Source organism: Ictidomys tridecemlineatus, chromosome 15 (assembly GCF_052094955.1).
Source record: "Ictidomys tridecemlineatus isolate mIctTri1 chromosome 15, mIctTri1.hap1, whole genome shotgun sequence".
Taxonomy (NCBI): Eukaryota; Metazoa; Chordata; class Mammalia; order Rodentia; family Sciuridae; genus Ictidomys; species Ictidomys tridecemlineatus.
The window spans coordinates 14553931-14576780 of record NC_135491.1 but is presented as its reverse complement, the minus strand read 5'-3'; the positions used below and the strand labels follow the sequence as shown (position 1 = coordinate 14576780).

Below are 22850 nucleotides of genomic sequence, written 5' to 3'. Positions count from 1 at the left end.
TGCTAACAAAGGAGAAACACCGGGAACTCTGCCCAAAGGTTGTGACTCTCTTGATCTGGAGGGACAAGGGGTTTTAAAGGAGTCTCACTTGTTAACCTGGGAGATACTCAGTTCTTAGGTCCCCAGCAGGCATTGCCCTCTGCACTAGAGGTGCTTCAAGCAGCCAGCTAGGGGCTTCTCTCCTCCTGCTTAACAAAGGGGGGTACAGTTCATCACAGTTCCTTAAAACACAGTCCAAAGGGGTGTCAGGCTGACTTGCTTTATTACCCATTTTCACGTCCAATATCCTTAAGTTTTTATCACTGAAATCACACAACAAAAAGCACAAAAACAAACAAACAAAAAACATATAGAACACAGAACAAAAACAAGAAAACAGAAACCCGGCGCCGAAACAGAAACAGAGGAGCAATGCAACGTCTTGCCAAAGCTCCGGGGTAGGAGTGCGTGCGTGCCCGTCGGCACCTCTCTACCCTTCCAGAGGAATTCCCTACAGAACAGAACAGAAGACAGAACGATTTCTCGTACTGTCCGGACAGGAGTATATGTGAGCCTCGCCAGGCCACCTCTCTGTCATCAGAAGAGATCTCCCTTAACCGGATACCAGATGTTATAAAGGCGCCACTTACCTATGGAGGCCTCCTCCACCAGGTGCTTGCTAATAGTTTTAGTGCGGCAGTTCACTGCAGGGCTCCTGGGACCGAAGGCTCACTCCGAGGCCTTGGAACGTCTCAAGTTGCGCACCTCCTAGAGTGGCTCTCCAGCCCGGAGCCCTGGAGCGAAAGCCGGCTTCAGAATTTCCAGCAGTCTGCTCTTGTGGTCTGGTCGGGCAGGGTCATCTCGCTGGGGAACTCCAAAATGTTAGACCAGGACGCAAGAAAAGACCACTGACTCCAATTAAAATCAAATTAAAGCAAGCTTATTATTTCGACCGGCCGGACTGCCTTTCCCTCCCAAAACAGCAGGAACAAGACAGCAGCCCCACCTTTCCTGCAGCCCAGCTTTATAGCCCAGAAAGTTACACAAAAGGGGGGTTACAGATAACAGGACTCTGACAAGCATCACACTAATGGTAGTTTACATTTTTTGCTGGCCCCAACATCAGAATTTATGAAGCCCATTAGAGCCTCAGAGAGGGTCGTTGTCTGGCCAGGGAAGGCCAATATTTATGAGGTGTCACTAAAGTTTCAGAGAGGGCTGCAATCTGGTCAGAGAGCCAGACGGGGTGAGTTCAAGGCATGGGCAGGCATTCCAAGCAGGTTCAGAATTTGCAGTAATTTATAGTAAAGCCGAAATTAGCTTTTCATGGCTTTGTGGTGAGAGGGCTCCCAATTTAATAAAAGATCAGGTTGGGTTTATCACCCCGAAGCCCCGAGCCCTCAAACAAGCCCTTCCTCCTCCACAGTTGTGCGGGTTGGGTCTCTTAGTCACGGTGGAGTCTAGAGGTGGCCCCTGGAAGGCACTGGGAGGAGATACGGACCCAAGATGGGAACCTGGTGATGGAACCTCACGGATTGGAAGAGGGACAGACGGCGGAGACCCCAGGTGCAGGAGCAGCTCCCGGCCATGTGCCGACTCAGGGCTGGGCCACCAGGAAGGCCGTCGGCAGAAGGAACCCTGGCACTTGGGAGCAGCGACTGGACTTACTGTTCCTACAAAGGTGGCCTGGCCTCGGGTGTTTTATTATAGTAGCCAACACCAAGGAGTGCCCCGAGGGGCGCCACGGCTCTCACAGGGTCCCTCAGCCTCTCATTAGGGTCCCTAGGATGTAGACGATGAGCCTGGGAATCAAAGGGTGAAGACCAGAGGGGCGCTGCTCAGCACAGTCCCCCTGAGCACCTTAGGAATCCCCCAGAGGAGGCTCAGCGGCTGCAGAGGCCGCCTCCCGGAGGAGGAGGATTTCCACCTAGAACCCGCCGAGTGTGCCCCTGGACCCGAAGGTCAGCTGGTGGCCCGTCGCGGTACTCTTCTGCCAAGTGCCCAGCGAGGGAAGAGAGCAGCCAACATCTGTCAAGAACACCTGTCCCTGGTCACCAGGTGGAGTGGGGCGGTCGCACCAGAGCAGGGAAGGATATGTCCAGTGCCCGGTCATTGGCTGGGGACACATTGGTCGTGCGACTGACCACGTTCAGTGAAAAAGTGGGGAAGATCATGGAGACCAGCGCGAGACCATTCACACACAAGGGTCGGGGTCGCCCAATCACAAGCCACCTGACCCGTGGAGGAAGGGAACAAGAATGTGCTGAGCAGGGGACCGTCCCACCATCCCCCCACACTCACATCAAGCACCCTCAGCTGCAGCCGGACACTGTTCGTTGATTGCTGTTGATTTTTGTCTGAGCTGAGGGTCCAAGCCTGGGCCTCCCACATTCCAGGCCAGCGCTCTCCCACTGAGCCCAGCCCCAGGCCTCCCCTCCATCCTCAGGAGCCAGAAGCACCAGGGCACACACACAGTGACACACAGTGACACACAGTGACACACAATGACACACAGCGACACACAGTCACCAAGTGTTGGGACAGGCTGCCCGAGGGCTCCCAGGAAGCCAACCCCCCTGGAACTTCTGACAAAGGGACATGAGGGGTACTTAAGGCTTGGGACTTTAAGTAGGGACACTGTCTTGGTTGGTGACGTCGTCCCACCCAGGCACAGGGGCCCTTAAGACCAGAGGATCTTCTTCAGCCACAGGCTGAAGGGGAGGGGGAGGAAGGTGCAGAGATCCCAAGCCTCAGAGACAGGGCAGGGCTGTGCTCCCTGAGGGGCAGCGTCCCTGGGCCAGCACCAGGAGCAGGCTGCCATCCCGCTGCAGGGCCAGCAGAGGCCTCTGTCCTGAGCACCAGGGAGCAGCTTGTGGCCCTGCCCGCGACCTGGGAGGGCTCTCTGCAGGGTCCAGTCAGCCCAGGGACACTCTGACTTCTGCCCAGGAAACCAGGACCCCACAGTCCAAGCCCCCGGCTCCCACTGCAGACCCCAGACAGGTGGCGGGGGCTGTGGGGAGCTGCAGGTGGGGAGACAGAGATGGCCACCCACAGGACACACACACGGACACGGGCCTCGCAGGAGAGCCTGGGCCTCACCGTTTATTTGCACAATGTTTACAAAAGTAGAAAAATAAACACATTTTCACTGGTTCTGAGAGTCACACAAATAAATAAGGCCACGTGGAGGGCTGGGGACAATAAATTAAGGAGTGTCGTCGCTGCACAGATGAGACCTGGGATCCTCGAAGGCGCAGCAGGGTGAGGGTCAGACGCACAGGTGTCCACTGGCCACACACTTCAGGTCGCGCACCAGGAGGCGGAGGAGGTTGAAGGTGACGGAGGCCTGGAGGCAGGCGGGGGACTCCTGTGGGGACAGGGGCTCAGTGGCTGCCGTGGCCAGGCCCAGCTGCTCCACCTCTGTTCTCTGCCACCCACTCACCTTCTCGGGGGCCTGCTGCAGCCTCTGCAGCCAGTGGGACAGGCGGTGGCAGTGGCGACCCTGGGGCCTGGGGCCTGCTGTGGGCTGAGCCGGGGCCTGTGGGCAGAGGAGGGTGTGTGAAGTGGCCCTGGGCACAGGGGACAGGCGGTGTCACAGCCATGGCCCAGCCGCCCAGGACCCCAGGACGCACACAGGCCTGCAGCTGGGACTGGATGTGGCCCAGCGTGTGAAGGGGCTGGTCCAGGACGTCCCCCAGGGTCGAGTTGGCCATGGTCCCCAGGACCCGCAGTGTCAGGGCCAGCTCTGCCTGCAAGGCCACAGGGCGCTCCCACACCTGAGGGCACAGAGACAGTGAGAGGTCTCCCTGAGAGAGAGCTGGGAGGGGACAGGGAGGGAGGGAGGGAGAGGGAGGAGGAGGGGCAGGAGGGGCACAGCAGTGCAGGCAGCAGGACTGGGGAGGGACAGTGGGCAGGGAGGGAGAGGGACCGTGAGAAGGACAGGGTCCCCTGGGAGGCGCCCAGTGGGCCCAGGAGGCCAGGCTGGCCTGGCTCTGCCAGCTCACCTGCAGCTGCCCCAGGTCCCAGGGCCTGGGGAAGAGCGGGGAGGGGCAGTCATGGTCCTTGGGCAAGAGCGACTCCTCCTGGGGAGCAAGGGCACAGGTTAGCCCACACTGGAGGGCGAAGGCTGGACCACAGCAGGGGCCTGGAGGGGCCAACAGTAGGAAGAGGGCAGGGTCCCTCAGGGAAGGGCAGGCTCCCTCCAAGAGAGACCTCAGGGCGCCCAGAGCAGCCAGAGCAGGAGGGAGCCCAGGGAGGACAGGGCAGAGGCCAGTCCTGCAGGGAGGCTGAGGGCCACCCACAGAGCTGCACAGGGAGGCCCAGGGAGGAGGCCGGGGCACAGGCAGGAGGGACAGGGACACTCACAAAGGCGTCTCTGGCCTTCCTGAAGGCCTGTAGCTCCTGAGGGGCCAGAGTCTTGAACTGGGCCATGTCACAGTCCCTGGCATCTGGGTGGGCGCTGAGGGCACTGGGCACAGGAACTGCCCGTGTCCTCGTCAGCACCGCAGCCATCAGCGTCAGGAGGAGCGAGCAGCCTCCAGCTGTGCCTGGACCACGAGAGGACAGGGTCAGGGCTGGGGATGCGAGGACAGAGGGGGGACTGGGGACGATGACCGGGCCATGCTGTGGGGCTCACCCAGCTTCATCCTCGGGTCTGGTGGCCGTCAGCGATGGGAACACAGGGTGCACCTGCGGCTGTGTCCAGGCTCTCTCCCGAGGTCCTTGGGTCTGGGTGCTGCTGTGTCCCCAGCTTCTGTCCCCGTGGTGCAGGGTGGACTGTCCCTGCAGCTCCATGGGGCAGCTTTTATCCCTGCTCAGGGCAGCCCCAGCTGATGTAGGAAAAGCGAAAATGCACCCAGGCCTGCGCTGGCCACCAGTGGAGCCCGGGCTGGGGAAGCCCGGGGCGGGGCCTCGCACAGGTGAGCAGCTGAAGCGAAAGGGAAAGGGACAGGACTCAGCCTGGCCACCGCAGGAGACTCCCAGGAACCCTCAGCCCTGGGGCAGCCCTGGGTCACAGGAAGGGGTTCTCTTGCCTGCTGGGAGGGACCCAGGACTGGGGAGCACAGAGAGATGGGGACCAGCGTTGGGCAGGGTGTCCCCTGCAGGGAAGAAATGGCAGGGCACCCCAGGGAGTGGCTGCCCTGAGGACTGCAATTCCCAGAGGGGGAGGCCCAGGGCGGAGGCTACGGGCGGGAGGGTCAGGAAGGGAAGGTCCAGAGTGAGGAGGCCACAGACCCCACCCCTCACCCCCTGTGCCCAGAGCAGGCCAGGGACAGAGCCTGGAAAGAACTCGAAAGTGTGCTTCCTGGGCACTGCACATGTCGGGGGCAATTGGCAACTGGTCAGGTGCCCTGTGCTGTGTCAAGTAACAGAAAACAAAACTGGAGAGGCAGGGGCACAGCAGGGCGGGTGCAGCAGGCAGGTCCTGAGGAGAGGCTCTGAGCACAGAGCCAGGGGAATGAGGGACGGAGCCCACACAGGGAAGGAGAGCCACCCCTTCTGCTGAGCCCTGTTATGTCCAGCTCTGCTCCAGGTGCTTCATCTCACCTGGCACTGGACATGTACTCTCCCAACCAGGGAGCACTGTGGCTTGCCTCCTTTTGCAGTAAGTAGTAAATTGCAGAATCTCAGAGAGGTTAAGAAACCTGCCTTAGGACACACAGCAAGGAAGCAATAAGGTCAAGACTGAGTGTTTCCTCTGACTCTTGGAGGCCAATCCCAGTCTTCGTTGTGCTGAGGTCTCCTGGACCTAGAGCTCATGACTGTGAGAAAAGACAGTCCTCTTTGACACTTGCCTCCATCCCAAAACCTATGTCCCTCATTCACACTTCCAGGAAACGGATACACAGTCCAACTCTCTGAGCTCTGATTCATACAACTGCTTCCAAATCAGAGCAGGACGTGCCCAAGGCACCTCCCAGTTCAGTTTCCAGTACAGGAGCCTTAATCCTGCCCGAGGAGACACTGTACCCACTCAAATCTGCACATTGTCTCAGATTGCAAATCCCTCGGCACCACAGTGTTTTTGTCTGTGGGAGTGTGAGTGTGAGTGTGTTAGTGTGAATGTGAGTGTGTTAGTGTGAGTGTGCGTGTGTGGTGTGGGGAGGGGAACCAGGGCCCTGCCCGTGCTGGTCACTGCTCTGCCACTCTTCCACATGCCCTGTCCTTTGCTGGACAGTCCGCCCAGGCAGTGCCCTGCAGTCGCTCTGGAGCTCGAGGACTCTCGGCTTCCATCCTGGCTCCAACCTCAGGAGCCGTGTGGCCTTGGGGAGGAGGCTGAGGTGGTCGCCAGGGGGGCTAGTCCCCTGGTTTAGACCAAGAGCACTAACGCGAGGATTTCTGTGCCTATGCGCAGGCTCCTTGGATGGAGGTCATTTGGGAAGCCCCGAGGATGTCAGCAAGGACCTCCCCAACGCCACTCCAGGTGTGCGGCTCCTCTGCAGGAGAAGCAGCCGCCCTCACTGTGCAGAGGAGACTGAGCCCCCAGAACTCCCTTTCCTGGAGTCACTCTGTCTGAATGGCAGGGGCAGAAGTGACACTCTTGTCCCCTGATTCTGGGCATCAGTCCTTCCTGCTGTCGAGGGCGAGTCCAAATGAACACACAGAGCAGCAAAGATGGAGGCCACACTGTGTGTGACTGTAATAAATTAACAGCAGGGTCAGGGCGCCAACAGGGACTTCACGGTACAAGGACACACACGTAACAGAGTCCAGGGAAGACGCTAATCCAGGACCAGGTGCCCTTCACTCCCAAGTCCCTTTGGGAATGGGGGCCTTTGGATGTGGGTCAGAGACTCAGAGATTCAGACTCTCAAGGCGGCTTCCAGGGTCACAATGAAGGGACATGATTCCTGAAGTGGGTTCAGGTTCCTGGCAACCTCAGTGTTGAAGGCTGCGAGGGTCGTGCCCAAGTTCAAGGCTCTTCAGTGCCACAAGCCACTGGAATACCTCCAGGTCACATAAAGCCCCGCATCCTGGGGACCCACAACCTCTCTCAGGGAAGAGCAGGTGCCAGTGGGTCCTGGTGCCCCCAGTGGCTGGAGTCTTAGAGTCCATTGGCATCGAGACCCGCCAGGTCTAGGGCTCAGCCGCCAGTGGCTCCGGGTTCGGGATGCCCGCGAAGCCCAGCAGGTCAGACACAGGGTCCCGAGTGCGCCACCAGCCTGAGGTCCCGCGTGAGCAGGCACAGCAGGTTGAAGATGACAGAGGCTTCATGGCAGCCAGGCGAGTCCTGGAACCCGGCAGGAGTCAGGACTATCCTTCCCCAGGACCTCTGGACAGGGCCCTGTCCCCCAGGCTCCTCCTTATCCTTCCACCCGCTGCTGTCCCCTCCGTGGGAGCCCTGCGCCTCCCACTGCACTCACAGCTCTGCGCGGTTTGTGATGCCTCCGCGGTGGCCTGGGGGACTTCCTCCTGGAACCCTGCGGGATCAGCTGGAGCTGCAGGGGCGACGCGCGCGTCAGTGAGGCAGCCCCCCGCCTCAGCGTCCCTCCTAACCAGCCAGTGGCCCTCCCTGCTGCAGACCCAGCCCTGATTTGGTGGGCGCCAGGAGGATGAGAATCGGAACTGGTGTCCCCCTGAGCAGAACAGCTCTGCAAACTGGTTGGGGCTCCGTGGCATGAGCAGGCCGAGGTCTGCGCTGTCACTCACGCAGGTCTCCAGGTCGCGTCCCGCGGCCGCCAGCAGCTGCAGGGTCTGGTCGGTGCCAGGGAGCATCTCCGGGTGTCGCAGGCCACTCAGCACCGCCTGGGCGTCCGCGATGCTGCGGGCCACGTGGCGCAGCGCAGCACAGGACTGTGGAGACCCGAGGGCAGTTAGAGTCGCTGGGCCAGCGCCCCGCGCCCCCTCCCAGGCACCTGGCCTCACCGAGGGCCGCGGATGGTCTCTCCGGGGGCGGAAGGAGCAGTTGCGTGGCCTCCAGCTCAGGGTCTCTTCCTCCTGCGGGACAAGCGTCAGGTGAGGCTGGCACCTAATCGCGGAGCCCGCAAGGATGTGGGGACACAGCGCGGGTCTGGCCAGGTGGCTCCCGGTGGTCCCCTGGCGCAGCAGCTCTGTGACGCGGGGGCGGGGCTGAGACGTGCCCCGTGCTCCCCGTCCCCCGCCGCCCCGCCTGGCGAGGCCACTGGGACCCCTGGCGCTCAGCACGATGCGCCCCTCCGGTGGCGCCCAGCCTGGGTGGTGCTGGAGCTCGGGCTCTGGGGAGCGTCCTGCTCAGAATCCTGCAGCACAGTCCCAGAGGCGCGGCTCAGCGATGGTCGCAGGGGCGCTAGGGACAGGGATGGGCGCGCGCTGGCCTCTGGTGGGCTCAGGGCTGGGCGCAGGGGTGGAGGGCGGTCCCCACTCACGTAGCTGTCCCTCAGCGCCTTGACCGCCGCCAGCGACCTCCGGTCCAGAAAGCGGTAGTGCGACAGCAGGCAGCGCCTGGGCACTGTCCCCCTGGAGTCCGACGCCACACCCAGTGTCCACAGGACCCACAGCCACAAGGCCACCCAAAAAGCTCCGCTCCTGGGCCTCATCTCTGCTCCTGCAGGAGGCGAGGACGTCAGGGAGACCCAAGGATGAGCCTTCCAGGGCAGCCCCCTGCCTGTGGTTGAGTGGAGGGGTCCTCAGAGAGCATGCGCTGTAGGCATGCACAGGACAGACCGCCTGGACCCTGAGGCCCTCTGTCCTCTCAGCCTCTGGCCCCTCGCTCTTCACCTCCCATGCGCACTCGATGCCTGGAGGTGCCCCTCTCTGTCTCCTGTGTGGTGTGCAGAGTGGTGTCCACCTTCCGCAGTGGCCTCAGGGCCATCCATGGTGACTTTTATGGGAGTGGATGAGAAGCCCTTCCCCGCCAGGCTTCCCCGTCCCAGGTACCCTTTTCGCAACGTCATCGCTGGCCCCAGGCCGCGTGGGATCCCTGCCTGGCTCAGAGGACTTTACCCTACAATGGTCTGGTGCCAGTCTTGTCTCATCTCTTGCTCCAGGGCAGGTGGCCTGGGTCCTTTCCAAACACAGGTTTGTCTTTTTGCACCGCTGGAAGCCCACAGCTCGGCTCCCTGCCCACCTGTCCAGGTAGCCGCCTGGGAGCTCACCCTGCAGTGCTCCTGCCCCCGTCCTGGGCCTTGGGGTTACTTGGGCGTCTCTTCTTCTTCCTTCCTTTCCCTGCCTTTTCTTTGCCTCTGCTGCACACACACTTTCCCGTTCTGATATTAAGTCATATCCATTTCTTTACTAATTATAGAAGTAGTGTGAGATTCTTCTGGAGATCTAGAACCACGGACTGTTCTTAAGTGTCGCTTAGAATGACATTGCCAAGGCAGGCGGGCATCTCCCCCGGGCAAGGCCCCATCCTCCCGTCTCCTCCTGTGTCCACTGGGTTTTCTCCCCCATCGTGGTTGGGTAGATTCTCCTGGCCGCCACTGTACAAAAGAGGACACTGAGGCCCAGAGAGATTATGAATCCTGCCCAGTCTCATGGGTTAGTGGATGTGGAGTGGGGATTTGATGGCAGTTGTCTGGGTTATGGTTGGAGATGGTCACTGTCTACTGTCCCTATTAGAATGGTTTAGGTATTTTCTAGCAAATCATCCAGACTTCAGAGATTGGTGTGATTGCTTTGTGGTGGTCATCTAACCTAAGCAATTCCCATCACAATGAATCTCAGTCCTGGACATCTTGGGGGAAAGATGCTGTGTTGTTCCTACCAGATTGGAATGACAGGCACAGACTGCCTTCTCAGCAGTACAAAGGGAGACTGAAAGGTTTTTAAAAATAAACAAAATGTAAGGTTTGTGATATCTTCAGTTGCTGGGTCAAACCTCACCTGAAGCCTTACTTCTCGATTTTGTACACCTTTAAGTTCTTCGTGGCAAAAGCCAGCATTAGTTTGGAGTTTGACTATTTATTTGCCATTAAAGTGTCCAAACTGATATGCAGCATAGAACTGAAATAAAATCATATGCCTCCAAAGATTGAAGTACTAGAAGTAAACTTGGAATGGCTGGAAGAATGGACTATAAATTTCAGATGAAAACTATTGACAATTGCCAGGTGTGGTGCTACATGCCAATAATACCATCAGATCAAGAGGCCGAGGCAGAAGGATTGCAAATTTGAGGCTAGCCTCAGCAACTTAGGGAGGCCCTAACCAACTTAGAGAGACCTTGGATTAAAGTACAAAGAAAAAGGAATGGGCATGTAGCTCAGTGGTAACGCCCCTCTGGGTTCCATCCACAGTACCAAAAACCAAAACAAAAATTCAGAATTTATGGACAATCAGTGATGCAGATCTGAGCACTACAACGCAGGATATTAAGCTCAAGTTGTGGGCAATAAAAATCATGTCTAACACCATCCTAATGGAAAGCCTTCTTGTACAAGAGCCCCTGCTTGAGACCTATACTCTTTTTTTTTTTTTTTAAAGAGAGAATGAGAGAGGGGAGAGAGAGGGAGAGAGAGAGAGAGAGAGAATTTTTAATATTTATTTTTTAGTTCTCGGTGGACACAACATCTTTGTTGGTATGTGGTGCTGAGGATCGAACCCGGGCCGCACACATGCCAGGTGAGCGCACCACTGCTCGAGCCACATCCCCAGCCCCAGAGACCTATACTCTTAAACAAAACAAAACAAAACTTTAGGAATTTAAGCAACAACCAAAGAAGAGAAGCTCTGGAGCATGTACTTGTGAGTCTAACATAAAAATGATCTAGAAACTGGGTCACCAACACGGTTGGTGTGAAGGGGATCTGGTGCCACTGTGTGACTGTCAGTTATAAAACAAACCATGAAACTCTGAGGACATTTGTTCCAGGGAAATCAAAACGCAGCCATTCCATAGCAGAGTTGTTTGCTATTTAAATGCTTCTAAAAGCCTTATTTGTGAGAGTGGATCTGGGAAGCCGAGGCGTCCTTCAGAGGGTGAACGGCTGCACCAATTCCAGCTCATAGAGACCAGGAAATTTGAGGCCTGGTGCCCTTGGAGGAGGAAGAGGGAGGGAGGCCGGTGGGCGTGGTTACAAAAAGTCCTGCTCAGGGATCCGCATGGGATGAGGGTTTCTGGGTATGGTTCCTTTCCTATTCCTCTATTTATTTATTTTTAATTTACTGTTGTAGGAGGGATTGAACCCAGGGGTTCTTTAACACTGAGCTAGACCCCCAGCCTTTTCAATTTTTAAATTTTCTTTTGAGACAGGTCTCATCAAATTGTTGCAGCTGGCCTCCATTTTGCCATCCTCCCGCCTCAGCCTCCCAAGTCACTGGTATTACAGGCTTGTGCTCCAACACCCTCAGCTCTTTACATCGTTCCTGACCGCAGCCTGTGAATTTTTCATTATGCTGACACAAATTTTAAACCTGTCGGGGAAAAATAAAATCTACAGGAAACGGAGGGCTACTCAAAAGGTTAACCGGGGAACATCAGCAGGGTTAAGGGAACTGACAAGGGCTGGTGACGTACCCCAGGGCGGAGCCACAGGGGGACTGTTACTGACAAGGCGGAGAGGGTGGCTTTAGGTACAGGGACACAGCTCTAGCTGTGGCCTTGCTGGGAGAATCTGAAACAATCTGGCCCTGCTGTCTGCACTCCCCGCAGTCTCCTGACAGCGCCTCCCAGTGACTGAGTCTGCGGGCCAGAGGGAGGCCAGCCTGGGGCTAGGAGGGCTCAGCAGAGTTCAAAGCCAGCCTCAGCCACGGCGAGGCCCTAAGCAGCTCACCGAGACCCTGTCTCTAAATAAAATACAAAAAAGCAGGGCTGGGGATGTGGCTCCGTGGTCAAGGGCCCCTGAGTTCCATCCCTAGTAACTCCTCCCAAAACAGGATGTAAAATAGAGTTGGGGTGGTATCTGCATGTGTGAGGTACTGGGTTCAATTCTCTGCACTGCATATAAATAAATAAATAAATAAAATAAGGGTATTTTTTAAGAAGTACGTAAAGTCAATGGAAACATCCAGTATGTAACCGTCTGGTGTGAGTGAAAGAAACCCGCACACGATTCTGCAGAAGTTTACCCAGACAGCTGTAAACATCAAGAGTTCATTCATTTTCATTACTGAGTAGTGTTTGTGTTAATCAGGTTTTTTTTTCCTGTCACTGTGACCAAAAGACCCGAGAAGAACAACTGAGAGAAAGACAAGCTTATAGGGGTTCATGGTTTCAGAGATTCAGTTCATAACCACCATCTCCACGTCCTGGGCCCAGGATGAGGTAGAACATCATGGCGGAAAGGCCTGGTGGGGAGCCTGCCCTGCTCAAGCTGCCAGGAAACAGTACGAGAGAGAGGAGGAGACAGGGGACCAGGTATAATTCCCCAAGGGCACGCCATAGTAGTGACCCTCCGTGTCCAGCCATGCTTCACCTGCCTACAACCACCACTCAGTCTTTTCCACTTATTAATCCATCAAATGGCTTAATCCACTGCGTAGGCTACAGTTATCATCTGATCATCTCACCTCCATGAACACAGGAACTTTTGGGGGACAACTCATAAGCAAACCATAACGGATAACCACTCATCTACAGAAGGACATGGTTATTTTCCGGTTTGGGGCCATTGTAAATGAAGCTGCTATAAACACATATGTATAGGGTTTGTCTTCATTTTTCTGAGATAAATTCTCAGTAATGCAATTATTGAATCACGTGGTAGTTGCATGGTTTTCTTTTTTTAAAAAATTCTTTTAGTTATAAATGGACACCATATCTTGATTTTGTTTATTTATTTGCATGTGGTACTGAGGATGGAACCCAGTGCCTCCTCTGTGCGAGGCGCGTGCTCCACCCCTGAGCCCCAGCCCCAGCCCACATGTCAGTTTTGCTTTCCAGAGTGGGTGCCATTTCACAGTCTCACTAGCAATGCGAGAGGGATCCAGTTTCTCTTCATCCTCACCAGCACTGAGTCTTACCGCAGATTCTTTTAGCTGTTGTATGGAATGGGATCTCGTTGTGGTTTTTAACCCATTAAGTTCCACATTTTTGTTTCTGAGAATATTTCAATGAAATTGATGAAGCTGCATAAAATAGGTTACAAATCATCATCTAGAGCTTATATACCCTTGGTGTATATGTTCATCTATATATAAATATAGAAAACAGATATATGATGTCAAATGTTCTAAACATTCGTCTATTACCTTTCTCAAAATAATAGACCTCAAAAATATAACAATTATTTTAAAGTTTCACTGCTCACAATTTATGGGTATTCTACGTCGGGGATGATGGGACAGGACAAGCACTTGCCTAGCTTTCTCCAGCCCAGCACCAGAATCAAAGAAAAAAGAAAACAGAAGAAAGAAACAACAATAGTATTAGAATCTGTTAATATCGACAATTAAAGTCATTGAAAGAAGACACATATTTTTACAGCACATTACAGCAGTATCACACACCTTTGAAATAACATTTATAGTTTTTACCACCTCCAATGTATAGTAGTTATTAGACGAGTTGCTGTATCTTGCTTCTTAACACATCGATGAAGAGACACTTATATTACTGTATCACAAAATTATTTTTCTGGTTTGGTAATTTTGTTTCAGTATAATTAGCCTCCTTCATAGTCCTGTGTGTTCAATATGATGCATTTAAAACTACAATTATAGATCCAGGCACGGTGACACACACCTGTAATCCCAGCGGCTCAAGAGGCTGAGGCAGGAGGATCTTGAGTTCAAAGCCGGCCTCATCAATGGCAAGGCCCTAAGCAACTCAGTGACACCCTGTCTCTAAATAAAATACAAAATTGGGTGGGGATGTGGCTTAGTGGTCCAGTGCCCCTGAGTTCAATCCCTGGCAGGAAAAAAGAAACCCCCAAAACCCACAATTATAAACTAATATGTCATTGTTGCAAGGCTGTAGGATACAAGATTAATACATACATGTCAATCGCTTTCTTGTGTAATTACAATGCACAATCTGAATTTGCAATTAAAAGCACTGTTTATAGGACTGAGGATATAATCAATGGTAAACCCCATACTTAGCACATACAAGGTTTATATCCAGTCCCCACAAAAAACATCATTTACGTTAGCACCCCCAAAATGAAATACTTACGGACAAATCTAACACAACAGGTATAAGATCTGTGTTAGCAAAACTACAAAGCCCTAATGAAAGAAATTACATATATCTAAAAATTGAGAGATCTTCCATGTTCATGGATAGGGAGACTCAATATTGTGAGGAGTCAGTTCTTCCCAACTTCTTTTTACACAGTCAGTGCCATCCAACCCGAACCCCGGCTTGCCCGGGTGCTCAAAGCCCTGGGCTTATCCCCAGCACTGAAAAAAAAAATCAAAGCATGTCATTTGAGGATACTAATAACTCAACAGTTTGTAAGGAGATTCAAAAGACCCAGAAGAGCAACACAATAGTAAGGCAGACAAGCAAAGTGGGGGGATTGGCATGATCCAACCTGAAGACTTCTTTCAAAGCGATCACGGTCAGCACAGGGGGGTGTTGGCCAAAAGACAGGTGGATAGATCAGTGGAGCCCAGGAACAGAACCACACAAATGTGGTCCACCGAGTTGTGAGAAAGGAGAAAAAAAAACCAACAAGATGGAGGAATGATAGGTTTTTATTATTTTCAACAAATGGTGTGAAACATTTGAACATCACATGCAAAAATAATAATAAATAAATCTAGACACAGACCCCACACCTTTCACCAAAATGGACTCAACATGTAGCATAGACCTAAATGTACAACGAAAAACCAGAACCTCCCTAGAAGACAACATGGGGAACATCTAGGTGACCTTGGGCTTGTTGATGGCTTTTTGGATACAATACGAAAGGCATCATCAAAACAACTAAAACTAAAGCTCAAACTAAAAATTGGGAATCATGGCTCTGAGAAAGACACTGTTAAGATAATGGGAGGGAAACAGGGTCCCTTCTCCCAGCCCCACTGAAAACCAAGGCTTTAATCAACAAGGGGGGATTCGTCAATGCCAACCAGTAGGAGGCTGGTTAGTCAATGATCCTGTTGGGGCGGAAGCTGGGACAGGCTGGTCTCTCCACGGCCACCCTCCCTGCTCCTTCCTCCTGCTCTGGATGGAGGAGGCTGGCCTTTGGCCCCTAAGAGACCTTAGCAGTAAAGCCAGGGAGAGGGACAGGAGGGCAGGGCGTTTGTACCTCCCACTTCCTCCCTGTGGCTCGACCCAAGCTGATCTGTTCCCAGACCCACCTGTGGGACCCTCCTTCCCAGGGCCAGCAACCAGATCCTCCTCTTGCTCCTTCCTTTAGGGCAAGGGGTGCCCGCCCAGGCCCCTGCTGGCCCTAGGAACTTGCACTGTCCCTTGTCACTCCCCTTCAGGACACAGACCTTTTGTAAATGCTCCTGGTGTCAACCTCGCCTCAAATTATCCTAAATTGACTGGGCCAGCTGTTTCCTGCTGGGCCTTAACTGATACACTGTAATTAAAGAAGATGCTAACAGAGATCTCCAAGACACCTGAACAGCAGCTACCAAATGGAGGAAAGCCTGGTTCCAGTTGGAGTGAAATTGCTCACAGAAAGGCAAAGAACAGGAGAAACAGCTACAAATTGTTAAAAATAGGTCTACCTCCAGGAAGGAGGACTCAAGGCTTCCTCCACTGTCCAAGTGGTGTGTTTATATTAATGTCTGTAAGAAAGTGTCACCTCAATAATCAGAAATGGTACACACAACTAACATTTTGGAAAGTTTTTATCTGGAAAACTGTTGCAGAGGTGGGGTGAAGGGTGGGGACATCATAGGTGAGGTCTTTATTTTTTCTTTTGTGATTTTCTGTTCGCAAGCTTTATTCTGTGAACATGACTGGGCACCTTCACCAAAGATGGAAAACAACTTTATTCAAAACTAAAACCCACAGATTGACCCAGACAGACCCAGAGATGCTGAGCTGAACGTTGGTTGGAAAAGGAATAAGAAGAGGAATGGATCCCAAAAAGGAGAGAGAGAGGGAGGGAGGGAGGGAGGGAGGGAGGAAGGAAGGAAGGAAGGAAGGAACCGAGAGAAGAGACTGGTGAAATGAAGTTAGACAGCAAAGTAGACCCTGAGAAGCTTCAAGGCGGCCATGGCAGTAGAGGACAAGCCTTGAAGCCACATAGTGTGTCCTTCAAACCCCGAGATGATCTGGATGCAAGAAAGCTTAACGCACAGCCTGGCGCAGGTGGTTGCTTGCTCAGGGTCGGTTATGAAGGTGGAAGAAAGATAAGAACAAAGAGAAAGGACAGAGGGAGAGCAGAGACTGAACTTGGTGGCCGGGGACAGACCAGGAGCCACCTCTGGCTCAGGACCATTTATTGAGTAACCCTGGCTGGGATCCTGGGGACTGGAGCCAGCGCTGACGTTCAGAAAGGATCCCCAGGTCGGGGAAGCCCGGCTCAGAGCTCTTCCTCATAAAAGCCGCCCCATGGCCAGAGCAGGGAGCAGTGTGGAAGGTGGTCGGCGCTCAGCTCCCCACAAAAGACGGTGGACGGTGGGTCCTGCAGCAGCCCGAGGCAGGGAAGGGAGACACAGGTGAGGAGTCAAGGGAAAGAGCGCAGCGGTGGAGACCTTGGAGGTCCACGAGGTCTGTCCCTGCATGGGATCAGTCACACTCTCTGAGGACGAGACCCCTCACTGCAACCGCAGGCAGGGGGCTGCCCTGGAAGGCTCATCCTTGGGTCTCCCTGACGTCCTCTCCTCCTGCAGGAGCAGAGATGAGGCCCAGGAGCGGAGCTTTTTGGGTGGCCTTGTGGCTGTGGGTCCTGTGGACACTGGGTGTGGCGTCGGACTCCAGGGGGACAGTGCCCAGGCGCTGCCTGCTGTCGCACTACCGCTTTCTGGACCCGAGGGCGCTGGCGGCGGTCAAGGCGCTGAGGGACAGCTACGTGAGTGGGGACCGCCCTCCACCCCTGCGCCCAGCCCTGAGCCCACCAGAGGCCAGCGCGCGCCCATCCGTGACCCTAGCGCCCCTGCGACCAGCGCTGAACCGCGCCTCTGGGACTGTGCTGCAGGATTCTGAGCAGGACGCTCCCCAGAGCCCGAGCTCTGGCACCCCCCAGGCTGGGCGCCAGCGGAGGGGCACATCGTGCTGAGCGCCAGGGGTCCCAGTGGCAGCGCTGGGCGGGGCCTAGGCAGCGCGGGGCACATCTCAGCCCCGCCTCCGCGTCGCAGAGCTGCTGCGCCAGGGGACCACCGGGAGCCACCTGGCCAGACCCGCGCCGTGTCACCACATCATCGCGGGCTCCACGATTAGGTGCCAGCCTCACCTGACGCTTGTCCCGCAGGAGGAAGAGACCCTGAGCTGGAGGCCACGCAACTGCTCCTTCCGCGCCCGGAGAGACCATCCGCGGCCCTCGGTGAGGCCAGGTGCCTGGGAGGGGGCGCGGGGCGCTGGCGCGGCGACTCTAACTGCCCTCGGGTCTCCACAGTCCTGTGCTGCGCTGCGCCACGTGGCCCGCAGCATCGCGGACGCCCAGGCGGTGCTGAGTGGCCTGCGACACCCAGAGAAGCTCCCTGGCACCGACCAGACCCTGCAGCTGCTGGCGGCCGCGGGACGCGACCTGGAGACCTGCGTGAGTGATTCTCGTCCGCGTGGCGCCCACGAACTCTGGGTCTGGGTCTGGGTCTGGTTAGGAGGGACTCTGGGGCCAGCGGCTGCCCCACTGACCCGCGTCGCCCCTGCAGCTCCAGCTGATCCCGCAGGGCTCCAGGAGGAAGTCCCCCAGGCCACCGCGGAGGCATCACAAACCGCGCAGAGCTGTGAGTGCAGTGGGCGGCGCAGGGCTCCCACCCAGGGGACAGCAGCGGGTGGAAGGATAAGGAGGAGCCTGGGGGCGACAGGGCCCTGTCCAGAGGTGCTGGGGAAGGACAGTCCTGACTCCTGCCGGGTTCCAGGACTCGCCTGGCTGCCATGAAGCTTCTGTCATCTTCAACCTGCTGCGCCTGCTCACGCGGGACCTCAGGCTGGTGGCGCACTCGGGACCCTGTGTCTGACCTGCTGGTCTTCGCGGGCATCCCAACTCCATGCCATTGGCGGCTGGACCCTGGACCATGTGTGTCTCCTGGACAGTGGACGATGAGGCTCCAGACAGTCTTGGAACACTGGCTGCACCTGGCTCCACCTGTACAGGTGCAAGAAGAGCCTCACTCTTCCCAGAGAGAGGACTCAGGTCCCTGTGGTGCTGGGAGCGCCTCCAGGGCCAATGCAACAAAACAGCCTTGAGCCTTGCTCAGACCCTCGTGACCCTGACGCTGGGGTTGCCAGGAATCTCAACCTTCTTCAGGAATCATGTCCCTTGATTGGCACTCTGGATGGCCACCTTGAGACTCTGTGAATCCATGAGGATCCCATCAGCATCCAAACAGCCCGTTCCCTAAGGGACTTAGGGAGTGAAGGGCACAGGGTCCTGGATGACCGACCGTCCCTGGATTCTGTTACATACGTGCTCTTGTACTGGTGAAATCCCAGATTTGCTCTTCTGACTGCTGATGTTAATTTATTACACTTATTGAACAGTGTGGCCTTCCCATCTTTTCCTTTCTGTTTTCATTTGAACCTAAACTCCACAGCAAGAAGGGCCCATCCAGGGAATCAGGGGACAAGAGTGTCACTTCTGCCCCTGCCATTCAGTGAGAGTGACTCCAGGAAAGGGAGTTCTGGGGGCTCAGTCTCCTCTGCACAGTGAGGGCGGCTGCTTCTCCTGCAGAGGAGCCGCACACCTGGAGTGGCGTTGGGGAGGTCCTTGCTGACATCCTCGGGGCTTCCCAAATGACCTCCATCCAAGGAGCCTGCGCATAGGCACAGAAATCCTCAGGTTAGTGCGCTTGGTCCAAACCAGGGGACTAGCCCCCCTGGCGGCCACCTCAGCCTCCTCCCCAAGGCCACACGGCTCCTGAGGTTGGAGCCAGGATGGAAGCCGAGAGTCCTCGAGCTCCAGAGCGACTGCAGGGCACTGCCTGGGCGGACTGTCCAGCAAAGGACAGGGCATGTGAAGAGTGGCAGAGCAGTGACCAGCACGGGCAGGGCCCTGGGTCCCCTCCCCACACCACACACGCACACTCACACTAACACACGCACACTCACACTAACACACTCACACTCACACTAACACACTCACACTCACACAGACAAAAACACTATGGTGCTGAGGGATTTGCAGTCTGTGACAATGTGCAGATTTGAGTGGGTACAGTGTCTCCTGGGGCAGGATTAAGGCTCCTGTACTGGGAACTGAACTGGGAGGTGCCTTGGGCACGTCCTGCTCTGATTTGGAAGCAGTTGTATGAATCAGAGCTCAGAGAGTTGGACTGTGTATCCATTTCCTGGAAGTGTGAATGAGGGACATAGGTTTTGGGATGGAGGCAAGTGTCACAGAGGACTGTCTTTTCTCACAGTCATGAGCTCTAGGTCCAGGAGACCCCAGCACAATGGAGACTGAGATTGACCTCCAAATGTCAGAGGAAACACTCAGTCTTGACCTCACTGCTTCCTTGCTGTGTGTCCTAAGGCAGGTCTCTTAACCTCTCTGAGATTCTACAGTTTGCTACTTACTGCAAAAGGAGGCAAGCCACAGTGCTCCCTGGTTGGGAGAGTACATGTCCAGTGCCAGGTGAGATGAAGCACCTGGAGCAGAGCTGGACATGACAGGGCTCAGCAGAAGGGGTGGCTCTCCTTCCCTGTGTGGGCTCCGTCCCTCATTCCCCTGGCTCTGTGCTCAGAGCCTCTCCTCAGGACCTGCCTGCTGCACCCGCCCTGCTGTGCCCCTGCCTCTCCAGTTTTGTTTTCTGTTACTTGACACAGCACAGGGCAGCTGCCCAGTTGCCAATTGCCCCCGACAGGTGCAGTGCCCAGGAAGCACAGTTTCGAGTTCTTTCCAGGCTCTGTCCCTGGCCTGCTCTGGGCACAGGGGGGAAGGGGTGGGGGGAGGGGGGGTGCTGTGGCCTCCTCACTCTGGACCTTCCCTTCCTGACCCTCCCACCCACAGCCTCCGCCCTGGGCCCCCCCTCTGGGAATTGCAGTCCTCAGGGCAGCCACTCCCTGGGGTGCCCTGCCATCTCGTCCCTGCAGGGGACACCCTGCCCCAGGCTGGTCCCCATCTCTCTGTGCACCCCAGTCCTGGGTCCCTCCCAGCAGGCACCGGAACCCCTTCCTGTGACCCGGGGCCGCCCCAGGGCTGAGGGTTCCTGGGAGTCTCCTGCGGTGGCCAGGCTGAGTCCTGTCCCTTTCCCTTTCGCTTCAGCTGCTCACCTGTGCGAGGCCCCGCCCCGGGCTTCCCCAGCCCGGGCTCCCCTGGTGGCCAGCGCAGGCCTGGGTGCATTTTCGCTTTTCCTACATCAGCTGGGGCTGCCCTGAGCAGGGATAAAAGCTGCCCCATGGAGCTGCAGGGACAGTCCACCCTGCACCACGGGGACAGAAGCTGGGGACACTGCAGCACCCAGACCCAAGGACCTCGGGAGAGAGCCTGGACACAGCCGCAGGTGCACCCTGTGTTCCCATCGCTGACGGCCACCAGACCCGAGGATGAAGCTGGGTGAGCCCCACAGCATGGCCCGGTCACCGTCCCCAGTCCCCCTCTGTCCTCACATCCCCAGCCCCTGACCCTGTCCTCTCGTGGTCCAGGCGCAGTTGGAGGCTGCTCGCTCCTCCTAACGCTGATGGCTGCGGTGCTGACGAGGACACGGGCAGTTCCTGTGCCCAGTGCCCTCAGCGCCCACCCAGATGCCAGGGACTGTGACATGGCCCAGTTCAAGTCTCTGGCCCCTCAGGAGCTACAGGCCTTCAGGAAGGCCAGAGACGCCTTTGTGAGTGTCCCTGTCCCTCCTGCCTGTGCCCTGGCCTCCTCCCTGGGCCTCCCTGTGCAGCTCTATGGGTGGCCCTCAGCCTCCCTGCAGGACTGGCCTCTGCCCTGTCCTCCCTGGGCTCCCTCCCGCTCTGGCTGCTCTGGGCGCCCTGAGGTCTCTCTTGGAGGGAGCCTGCCCTTCCCTGAGGGACCCTGCCCTCTTCCTACTGTTGGCCCCTCCAGGCCCCTGCTGTGGTCCAGCCTTCGCCCTCCAGTGTGGGCTAACCTGTGCCCTTGCTCCCCAGGAGGAGTCGCTCTTGCCCAAGGACCATGACTGCCCCTCCCCGCTCTTCCCCAGGCCCTGGGACCTGCGGCAGCTGCAGGTGAGCTGGCAGAGCCAGGCCAGCCTGGCCTCCTGGGCCCACTGGGCGCCTCCCAGGGGACCCTGTCCTTCTCACGGTCCCTCTCCCTCCCTGCCCACTGTCCCTCCCCAGTCCTGCTGCCTGCACTGCTGTGCCCCTCCTGCCCCTCCTCCTCCCTCTCCCTCCCTCCCTCCCTGTCCCCTCCCAGCTCTCTCTCAGGGAGACCTCTCACTGTCTCTGTGCCCTCAGGTGTGGGAGCGCCCTGTGGCCTTGCAGGCAGAGCTGGCCCTGACGCTGCGGGTCCTGGGGACCATGGCCAACTCGACCCTGGGGGACGTCCTGGACCAGCCCCTTCACACGCTGGGTCACATCCAGTCCCAGCTGCAGGCCTGTGTGCGTCCTGGGGTCCTGGGCGGCTGGGCCATGGCTGTGACACCGCCTGTCCCCTGTGCCCAGGCCCACTTCACACGCCCTCCTCTGCCCACAGGCCCCGGCTCAGCCCACGGCAGGCCCCAGGCCCCAGGGTCGCCACCGCCACCGCCTGTCCCACTGGCTGCAGAGGCTGCAGCAGGACCCCGAGAAGGTGAGTGGGTGGCAGAGGACAGAGGTGGAGCAGCTGGGCCTGGCCACGGCAGCCACTGAGCCCCTGTCCCCACAGGAGTCCCCCGCCTGCCTCCAGGCCTCCGTCACCTTCAACCTCCTCCGCCTCCTGGTGCGCGACCTGAAGTGTGTGGCCAGTGGACACCTGTGCGTCTGACCCACACCCTGCTGCGCCTTCGAGGATCCCAGGTCTCATCTGTGCAGCGACGACACTCCTTAATTTATTGTCCCCAGCCCTCCACGTGGCCTTATTTATTTGTGTGACTCTCAGAACCAGTGAAAATGTGTTTATTTTTCTACTTTTGTAAACATTGTGCAAATAAACGGCGAGGCCCAGGCTCTCCTGCGAGGCCCGTGTCCCTGTGTTTCCTGTTGGTGGCCATCTCTGTCTCCCCACCTGCAGCTCCCCACAGCCCCTCGCCACCTGTCTGGGGTCTGCAGCGGGAGCCGGGGGCTTGGACTGTGGGGTCCTGGTTTCCTGGGCCGAAGTCAGAGTGTCCCTGGGCTGACTGGACCCTGCAGGGAGCCCTCCCAGGTCTCGGGCAGGGCCACAAGCTGCTCCCTGGTGCTCAGGACGGAGGCCTCTGCTGGCCCTGCAGCGGGATGGCAGCCTGGTCCTGGTCCTGGCCCAGGGATGCTGCCCCTCAGGGAGCACAGCGCTGCCCGTCTCTGAGGCTTGGGATCTCTGCACCTTCCTGCCCGTCCTCTTCAGCCTGTGGCTGAAGAAGATCCTCTGGTCTTAAGGGCCCCTGTGCCTGGTTGGGACGCCGTCACCAACCAAGACAGTGTCCCTAGTTAAAGTCCCAAGCCTTAAGTACCCCTCATGTCCCTTTGTCAGAAGTTCCAGGGCTGGGCGGGTTGGCTTCCTGGGAGCCCTCGGGCAGCCTGTCCCAACACTTGGTGACTGTGTGTCGCTGTGTGTCATTGTGTGTCACTGTGTGTCACTGTGTGTCACTGTGTGTGTGCCCTGGTGCTTCTGGCTCCTGAGGATGGAGGGGAGGCCTGGGGCTGGGCTCAGTGGGAGAGCGCTGGCCTGGAATGTGGGAGGCCCAGGCTTGGACCCTCAGCTCAGACAAAAATCAACAGCAATCAACGAACAGTGTCCGGCTGCAGCTGAGGGTGCTTGATGTGAGTGTGGGGGGATGGTGGGACGGTCCCCTGCTCAGCACATTCT

At 56.7% G+C, this 22850-nt stretch overlaps 4 protein-coding genes across 4 annotated transcripts; 2 read left to right on the top strand and 2 right to left on the bottom strand.

Moving 5' to 3' along the window:
* Positions 1 to 3135: 3135 nt before the first annotated feature.
* Positions 3136 to 4625, bottom strand: LOC101976000 (interferon lambda-3). The gene is made up of 6 exons (XM_078032895.1): positions 4616 to 4625; positions 4345 to 4526; positions 3984 to 4061; positions 3612 to 3755; positions 3422 to 3517; positions 3136 to 3346 (listed from the first exon to the last, which is right to left on the bottom strand). The coding sequence occupies exons 1-6, from the start codon at positions 4623 to 4625 to the stop codon at positions 3248 to 3250; spliced, it is 609 nt and encodes a 202-aa protein (XP_077889021.1). The 3' UTR covers positions 3136 to 3247.
* Positions 4626 to 6995: 2370 nt separating this feature from the next.
* LOC144370968 (interferon lambda-4-like) lies at positions 6996 to 8852 on the bottom strand. Its single transcript, XM_078032894.1, has 6 exons — positions 8747 to 8852; positions 8325 to 8503; positions 7846 to 7917; positions 7630 to 7773; positions 7344 to 7418; positions 6996 to 7210 (listed from the first exon to the last, which is right to left on the bottom strand). The coding sequence occupies exons 1-6, from the start codon at positions 8850 to 8852 to the stop codon at positions 7112 to 7114; spliced, it is 675 nt and encodes a 224-aa protein (XP_077889020.1). The 3' UTR covers positions 6996 to 7111.
* A 3321-nt stretch (positions 8853 to 12173) lies between these two features.
* On the top strand, positions 12174 to 17928 carry LOC101975720 (interferon lambda-4). Its single transcript, XM_078032893.1, has 6 exons — positions 12174 to 12225; positions 16642 to 16820; positions 17220 to 17291; positions 17364 to 17507; positions 17620 to 17694; positions 17830 to 17928. The coding sequence occupies exons 1-6, from the start codon at positions 12174 to 12176 to the stop codon at positions 17926 to 17928; spliced, it is 621 nt and encodes a 206-aa protein (XP_077889019.1).
* Positions 17929 to 20455: 2527 nt separating this feature from the next.
* Positions 20456 to 22007, top strand: LOC144370967 (interferon lambda-3-like). The gene is made up of 6 exons (XM_078032892.1): positions 20456 to 20465; positions 20555 to 20736; positions 21020 to 21097; positions 21326 to 21481; positions 21576 to 21659; positions 21735 to 22007. Exons 1-6 carry the CDS (start codon positions 20456 to 20458, stop codon positions 21831 to 21833), a joined length of 609 nt encoding a protein of 202 aa, XP_077889018.1. The 3' UTR covers positions 21834 to 22007.
* Positions 22008 to 22850: the final 843 nt, after the last annotated feature.

Excerpts from the sequence above, each read along its gene's own strand:
- LOC101976000 (XM_078032895.1), bottom strand. Across the intron at positions 4,062-4,344 it reads GGAAGGCCAGAGACGCCTTT|GAGGAGTCGCTCTTGCCCAA; the intron begins GTGAGTGTCCCT and ends CTTGCTCCCCAG. Across the intron at positions 3,518-3,611 it reads AGTCCCAGCTGCAGGCCTGT|GCCCCGGCTCAGCCCACAGC; the intron begins GTGCGTCCTGGG and ends CTCTGCCCACAG.
- LOC144370968 (XM_078032894.1), bottom strand. The coding sequence starts at position 8,852 with ATGACGTTGCGAAAAGGGTACCTGGGACGGGGAAGCCTGGCGGGGAAG. Across the intron at positions 7,918-8,324 it reads AGGCGCTGAGGGACAGCTAC|GAGGAAGAGACCCTGAGCTG; the intron begins GTGAGTGGGGAC and ends CTTGTCCCGCAG. Across the intron at positions 7,419-7,629 it reads GACGCGACCTGGAGACCTGC|CTCCAGCTGATCCCGCAGGG; the intron begins GTGAGTGACAGC and ends TCGCCCCTGCAG.
- LOC101975720 (XM_078032893.1), top strand. The coding sequence starts at position 12,174 with ATGGCGGAAAGGCCTGGTGGGGAGCCTGCCCTGCTCAAGCTGCCAGGA. Across the intron at positions 12,226-16,641 it reads GCTCAAGCTGCCAGGAAACA|GAGCAGAGATGAGGCCCAGG; the intron begins GTACGAGAGAGA and ends CTCCTCCTGCAG. Across the intron at positions 17,695-17,829 it reads ATCACAAACCGCGCAGAGCT|GACTCGCCTGGCTGCCATGA; the intron begins GTGAGTGCAGTG and ends GCCGGGTTCCAG.
- LOC144370967 (XM_078032892.1), top strand. Across the intron at positions 20,737-21,019 it reads GGAAGGCCAGAGACGCCTTT|GAGGAGTCGCTCTTGCCCAA; the intron begins GTGAGTGTCCCT and ends CTTGCTCCCCAG. Across the intron at positions 21,098-21,325 it reads GGGACCTGCGGCAGCTGCAG|GTGTGGGAGCGCCCTGTGGC; the intron begins GTGAGCTGGCAG and ends CTGTGCCCTCAG.